The 7,382-nt window shown below is 36.0% G+C and overlaps 1 protein-coding gene across 1 annotated transcript in view; it reads left to right on the plus strand.

The window, feature by feature from the left end:
* Positions 1-7,376, plus strand: part of myo7ab (myosin VIIAb) — a 44,865-nt gene extending 37,489 nt beyond the window's left edge. Inside the window, exons 37-46 of the mRNA XM_035666787.1 lie at positions 835-990; positions 1,082-1,187; positions 2,028-2,141; positions 2,385-2,472; positions 2,561-2,667; positions 3,392-3,577; positions 4,614-4,730; positions 5,212-5,295; positions 5,837-5,956; positions 7,221-7,376. Of these exons, the coding sequence (XP_035522680.1) occupies positions 835-990; positions 1,082-1,187; positions 2,028-2,141; positions 2,385-2,472; positions 2,561-2,667; positions 3,392-3,577; positions 4,614-4,730; positions 5,212-5,295; positions 5,837-5,956; positions 7,221-7,313 (1,171 nt within the window). The 3' untranslated portion in view covers positions 7,314-7,376. The remainder of the gene's footprint in view (positions 1-834; positions 991-1,081; positions 1,188-2,027; positions 2,142-2,384; positions 2,473-2,560; positions 2,668-3,391; positions 3,578-4,613; positions 4,731-5,211; positions 5,296-5,836; positions 5,957-7,220) is intronic.
* Positions 7,377-7,382: the final 6 nt, after the last annotated feature.

Below are 7,382 nucleotides of genomic sequence, written 5' to 3' on the forward strand. Positions count from 1 at the left end.
GTATTTTAGCCATTGGCTAAGATTACTTAAACCTGGTTGCGTATGTTGTTTGAAACTTGACTGTTATAAATCAAGAAAAAAACTCCTGGAAAGTTTTTTTTCTTAAACAATGTAAGTGGGAGAGTGGGAACCCTGATGTGTCTTTGCTTTTAGCATTTAGCAGCTAAAGGGTCAGATATTCTCCTCTTGAGTTAGCAGAGACCAAAAACAGATAAAAGAGAGTGAATATTGGACAGAAACAGACTCTAATGCTGAAAGTTATGCTTGTTTATCCACTTAAAATGTCTCTGCTGCCCCCAGGGCTAAAAAAATTATTATTATCTTGTGCACACTGACATTGTCGAGTTGAAGAAAGACAAACTGTTGTCACCAAGTCTGAGGCTGTAACACAGTCCCGACCTTTTTCCTTAAGGGACCCCTTTTATATCATTTAGTAAACGACGTGACATATTTTTTGTATATTCAATATTATATCAAAAACTGTACAATGAACCCAAACAGTGAACTCAGTAACTGCAAAGAAGTTTATGTAAAATTAGAGATTTGGATGATTTTTGAGCAGACTTTTCCCTATTCAGGGAACCTTTTAACCAATTTTCTGTCTGTATTATGTATTTTTGTCTCATTTTTAACAATCATACAGACTTAACAGGCTTATTTTTTTGAAAAAATGATGTGTCTTCTTGCCCCTGACTATTTGTTCTATTAGACAATTTACTTTTCTTCACAGAAGTGAATAAAAAGCTGAGATATAGTCCTATTTACATTTACATTCCTCCTTTGTTTGTGTGTGTGTGTGTGTGTGCGTGTGCGTGTGCGTGTGTGCGCGCGCAGGTACAGTGAGGAGAAGGGCTGGGAGCTGCTGTGGCTCTGCACTGGTTTGTTTCCTCCCAGTAACATCCTGCTGCCTCACGTCCAGAAGTTCCTCCAGGCCAAGAAACACTATCCGCTGGCTCCAGACTGCATGCAGCGGCTACAGAAAGCCTTACGGTAACACACACACACATACACACACACACACTCCTCTGATCAGAGTTCAGTTTTCTTTTATTTAATCTCCTCTGTCTGTTATTTGTTGTAGAAATGGATCCAGGAAGTATCCTCCTCACCTGGTGGAGGTAGAGGCCATCCAGCACAAAACCACTCAGATCTTCCACAAAGTTTACTTCCCCGACGACTCAGACGAGGTCGGTGACAAATAAAAATCCAAATATATATATATATATATAATTATATAATCTATAATGACATCCTCCGTGGTGAGCACTTAAAGTAAAAGCATGTGACTTTTAAAAGAGGAAATAACTCAAGACCTTATGGCTTATGGTGGTTAACTTAAGATAAATTCTTACTGTCATTATTGAGTCTTTATGACTCCTCTTACTATTTAAATTCAGGTTATGTAAACATTTAAAAGAATAAAACTACTAGTTCTCCTTTATTAGCGATATAAAATGTACTCTTGCTTAATTTAATACACTTAAGTGTTTAATATTATTAGCGAACTTTAGTTGGTTGACTTTGACTCTTGTATACTCGTGCTATTCTTACACTGTTTTAGAGGTTGTTATTATTTAAAGTCAAACTATGTATGATTTTAAATGAAAAAATAACATTTATTAGCAATAAAATACAGCCTTGTTTAATTTAATACACTAAGGTGTTTAGCAGGTACAACCTTACTACTTCTGGTATGACCAGTAGCTTATGGTGGCTTTGTGACTCTTGTCTATTTGTTGTTTGTTTTAGCATTTATCATCTTGTAATTTGTCACTTTTGACCAAAGTTCAGCAAAAGTTAAATTATCTCACTTCAACACAAAATCCTTTCTAACATCCAACAAGTTCAGAAAATAGCTGGGAATTAATCAGTATAATTCTTCAGTTTACACGAAATCATCAAAAAGGTTTTCATGTTTTTCCTGTGAACATATTTGCCATAAAACACATCTTTCTCACATATTCTGGTACTTTATATGTGCAGTATTTCATATATTCAGCAGCCGTTCGACCTGTTTGTGTTCTCAGGTGTTTGAAGTGGAGTCGAGCACGAAGGCCAAAGACTTCTGCCACAACATCTCCGGACGTCTTCTGCTCAAATCCTCCGAAGGCTTCAGTCTGTTTGTGAAGATCACCGACAAGGTTTCTGCCCCCTGATTGAATATCTACTTTAGTTATTGTAGAAAGCACATCGATAACAAATGATACAAACCACAGCAGCTCTATCTTTGTCTTGAATTAAACACAACACATTAAAATAGTTTTTATTTAGTGATCAAGTAAAGAAAACTGATTGTTTTTATGTTTTTGAGACACATCTTATACATACATTTTATTTAAAGCATTTGAAGATGTTTAAGTGTGTGACTTTTTTGGTTTTTCCAGGTCATCAGTGTGCCCGATGGCGACTTCTTCTTCGACTTTGTGAGGCACCTGACCGACTGGATCAAGAAAGCCAGACATGTGAAAGATGGTAGAGAAAATAAGCTTTTCTTTAAAGCTGATGTGTTTTATATATTCTCAGTGATTAACCCTAACCTCTGTGTTCATCCTCTGTGTAGGTGTAGTGCCTTCACTGACGTATCAGGTGTTCTTCATGAAGAAGCTGTGGACTAACACCGTGCCAGGAAAAGACACCATGGCCGACTCCACCTTCCACTACTACCAAGTGAGTGGTTTCGGTAACAGCTCGTTATTAGTACTCTTTTACTGTTATAAGTAATGTTTTTACTGCTTATTGTAACTACTTTATATATTGTTGTGTAGTTTAATTTACAGCAATGCATCATATTCTATAAGATAATCGTATGTTTGTGAGTCAGAAAAACAAACATTTTCAGCTGCGTGATGCATTTTCCAGCTATTTTTAAAAATAGTTTATAGTTTATTTAGCTTGAGAAGAACACTTAATCCTTTAGTTTATCGCAAACATTAAAAAACTCAACACAATTGGAGACAGGTAGGGGGTGGAATAATAATAATTATACTGAGATCTGGAAGTCCAAAAGTACCTTAAATGTGTACTTAAGTACAGTACTCGAGGATATTTACTTTCCATACAAAGTCTTAAAATCTTATCTTATTTAAAATCTCTTAACAAATGTATCTGCGTTGTGAAATGAACTGTTATATGCTGTTATATTGGATTCATAATAACTAAGACATTAACTGGCCAGTATGCTAACCAGTAGCGAACGCCAAATCTGGTGTCATTTTCCGTCGACACAAAAGTTGTCGTAGCAATTGGTGGGAGCTGCTAACTTGATGTTTTTCAGGACAGTCGAGTACATTCAGAGTTTAAGAGTTTCTGTGAGTTTTTCAGACAAGTGCCAATAAATGTACTGCCAACAGAGACGTGCAGCTTCTTAACAGCGACCTCTTTCTCTCTGCAGGAGCTGCCAAAGTACCTGCGAGGCTACCACAAGTGTCCGAGGGAGGAGGTGCACCAGTTGGCGGCGCTGATCTACAGGGTGAAGTTTGAGGACGACAAATCCCACTTCCACAACATTACCAAGGTCCTGAAGGAGCTCGTCCCTCAGGACCAGATCAGACATCTGTCCCCCGACGACTGGAAGAGGGTGAGCTCACGTATTACAGCAAAAACAGAGTAAAATCAGGGTTTCATGGGTAAAGAGTCCAACAAAGAGTAGATACACACAGAAAACAAACAAAATATCTAATTTACAGTAATATAAAATAAAGAAGCATTTGAGAAGCTAATTAGTAAGTAATTAGTTTTGCTGATATTGAGTCATAAACCAAAATAATGGACACATTAAAATGTTGACCTGCTGGTGGCGCTACATGAAAATACAAGAAATCAATGATATTAACAAGAAATCATCAGTGATATTAGAATTCACCCTGAGAGGAACATAAATGTTTTTACCCAATTTAATGACAATCTATTCAGTTCCTGTTGAGATATTTCAGTCTGGAACAAAGTGACTCTAAAAGTCTCTGTGAAATCAGTTCTTTTATTCATTATTTTAGAAAATATTCTCATTCAAATTATCTGTATTTGACTTCAGATATTCACTTAATATTTAATAACACATTAGATTAGATTAGAGACCATACATAAGTGTCTCAATAACAATGAACCAATAGATTAAAAAAACAAAATTACATAATATACACAGTCTAGGCTGAAAATGTCACAGTCAGTTTACTTTTACTGCTAATGCAAAAAAAAGAGACTTTTTAATGTTTTGGTGTAATTTATGATGCTGCAGCTGCTCCCTGACTCTCTGTGTAATGTCTCACTTCATGTTTTAATTGTCTTCTGTGATGTGAAAACATCAGATTTCAGACAAAGTAACAGTCTGCAGGAGACTGGAGTCACGCTGCCCTCCGTTTCTAACACCGATTCTTGTTAGTTTTTAGGGTTTGTGGTTATTTTGAGACTCGGTTTGTTTTTATACGACCACAAAACAGTCATTGTTAAGAGTGAGGTTGTCAGGGAGTCAATTCAAGAAAACTCATATACAATATCTTACTATATCTTTACTAAATGTAAGCCAGTGTCCTCGGTGCTGACCACAGATCAGTGTGTAAATATAACCAATGTTCAGAAACGTTAATGTCTTGGTTTGTCGTTTGTTTCCCTCTCAGTCCATCATGTCGCTGTTCAACAAACACTCGGGAAAGACTCGAGAAGAAGCCAAACTCTCCTTCCTCAAAATCATTTACAAGTGGCCCACGTTTGGTTCCGCCTTTTTTGAAGTCAAGGTAAAGACGTCACTCCGTTTTCTAAAAGCTGAATGTCATTATGTTGTTGTTATTGTAGCTGGAAGAAGTACTCGGATCTTTTCCTTAATTTAAAGTATCAATACTGCAGTGTAGAAATACTCAGATTTTCTGCATTCAAGATCTTACTGAAGTAAATACAACAAAAGTATTAGCATTAATTAAAGTATTAAAAGTACTAATTACAGACGTCAATTTCAGAATAATAAGATATTACTGGATTATAATTGATGCATTAATGTGTAAATCACTAAAAGTGGAGCTAATAACTACATAATGTCTATATACTGCTGTAGCTTAAAGATGTATTATTATAGGTTATTAGTTGATTCAATTGTGTTAATAATCTGAATATGCAAATAAAGTTTTAAAAGTAAAAGTACAAGAACATTTAATAGTACAAATATTTAAGTAGTAAATGTACTTTCCACTGTTTTATTTATTCTTTTTTTTCTTTCTGCAGCAAACAACTGATCCAAATTACCCAGAAACCCTCCTGATAGCAATCAACAAACATGGAGTCAGTCTCATTGATCCCAAATCTAAGGTGAGTTCACATTTATCATATTTTTTATTATTATTATTATTATTATTATTATTATTATTATAATACTCAAGTCTACCCTCAAATACTGGAGACATAATGTACATTTCCTTTTACTTAAATAAATTCAACAGTATAATCATGTTATCTTCAACACTTTGTTGATCTGCGTTACTGTTCTTATTCTATACAGTCACTTTCCACAACCTGGTCCTGCAAATATTTCACAATAAAAGCCTTGTTAGGAAATGGCTTTTAATTTGAAAAGGATACAAGAAGTGTTGAGTTTGTGTGTAGCAGCATGATGCAGTAATAAAAATGTAACGGGGCAAACAGAAGCAGATTAAAAAAGGGAAGCTTCATACTAAAATATGACTTAATATATTTGAGGGAATTAGACATGAAAGCTGTTTTTATTTTGTCTTTCTTTAGTTAAAGTTTATTTTCTGAATGCATTACATCTGCACCAGACGAACTGACTTCTCGTGTGTCTTTGTTGAATATTGTGATCATGCAATCATCATTGTGTTATATTCTCCTACAGGACATTCTCACCACTCACCCCTTCACCAAGATCTCCAACTGGAGCAGCGGCAACACGTACTTCCACATCACCATCGGAAACCTGGTCCGAGGCAGCAAACTGCTGTGTGAAACCTCACTGGTGAGACACTGGACTTTATAATATGATGTTGATGCTCTACAGCGGTCAGAATAACCAGGAAACAGTGTAAATATGGGGAAATATAAGTTTAATGTTTACTCGTTCAGCAGCTTTCAGGTATTAGGGGTTTAGGGAGTGTCTGACATCTGCTTCTTGCTGTGATTGGTCAGCTGTGCAGAGGTGAGAAAGGTGCCAAACTATGCAGACAGTTCAACAAGTCAATCCCTCCAGGAAGTTGCGATCGCAGCAGTAAATATAAATTCAATTAATCCCTGTGAATTCTGCACAACCTTGCAATTTATTTTACCAATGGTTGTAGTTTCCTGCACAAAACATACGTCACCAAACTCACTTCCTTGTTTCTATTTGTGTTCAAACTGATTTTATTCTCTGGAATGAGTTGCCTTCAATTTTCAATCAATTATACAAAAGTAAATAATAGCAACTATTTTTTGCAATTTTCTCTCTCTCACAATGTTTTATAAAAGATGCTGTGAAATCAGGTGTTTCTATGCCACCAACATCCCAAAAGAAGTCAGCAAAGTGACAACAAGTGATCAATCAGAGCAGTAGGGCAGATTGCAGTGTATCATTCAACAAGTGGAGCACCTGTTCCTAAAACTACCAATATTCCTTCCTACCACTGCACACGTTTATAACCTTAGATCAACCCTTTAAAGATGTTCAGACACATAAAACTGAAGAGGACTGGGAGTTTTATGTTAGTACACTAACTGTTGAGGTGGACAATCAAAAAGCAAAAATCTTATACTAAACATATTTCCATATAATCCAGATGTGGAAAGTAACAAAGTGCAATTACTTTAGTACAGATACCTAAAAGAAACTTGAGTATTTATTTTTACCCCCACATTTTTATACAAATATAAGTACTAAAAAAACATTCTGCATCATTGAACGCCTTCCAAACCTCAAGACAGACATAACGTGACACAAACAACCTAAAAGATAATAACGATGTGTTTGTTTGAAGTTCCACCTTTGCACAGAAACAGCCGGTAGAAATGGAGAGAGTACTTTCTACTTTCATACTCGAGTACATTTCAGAGCCTGTACTTTACTTTTACTTGAGTAAAGTTGTATCTGTACTTCTACTTGAGAAATATGACAGAAAACCATCCCAAATGTAATGATAAATTACCTGCGTTCTGTTATACAATGTACAATAAAAAGCAATAGAGCCACACATCTCAATATATAAATATAGTAAGGTATGTCTGACCTCTGACCTCTAATCCTTCAGGGCTATAAAATGGACGACCTCCTGACCTCTTACATCAGCCAGATGCTGACGACCATGACCAAACAGCGAACCTCCCGGGGCAACAGCAAGTGAGCGGACGGCTGGAAACTCATCGATTACAATCAATATGTTAATCCTGCTTGCTCACACACACACACACAC

Source organism: Morone saxatilis, unplaced genomic scaffold, assembly GCF_004916995.1.
Source record: "Morone saxatilis isolate NCDOM2014 unplaced genomic scaffold, NCSU_SB_2.0 Contig20, whole genome shotgun sequence".
Taxonomy (NCBI): Eukaryota; Metazoa; Chordata; class Actinopteri; family Moronidae; genus Morone; species Morone saxatilis.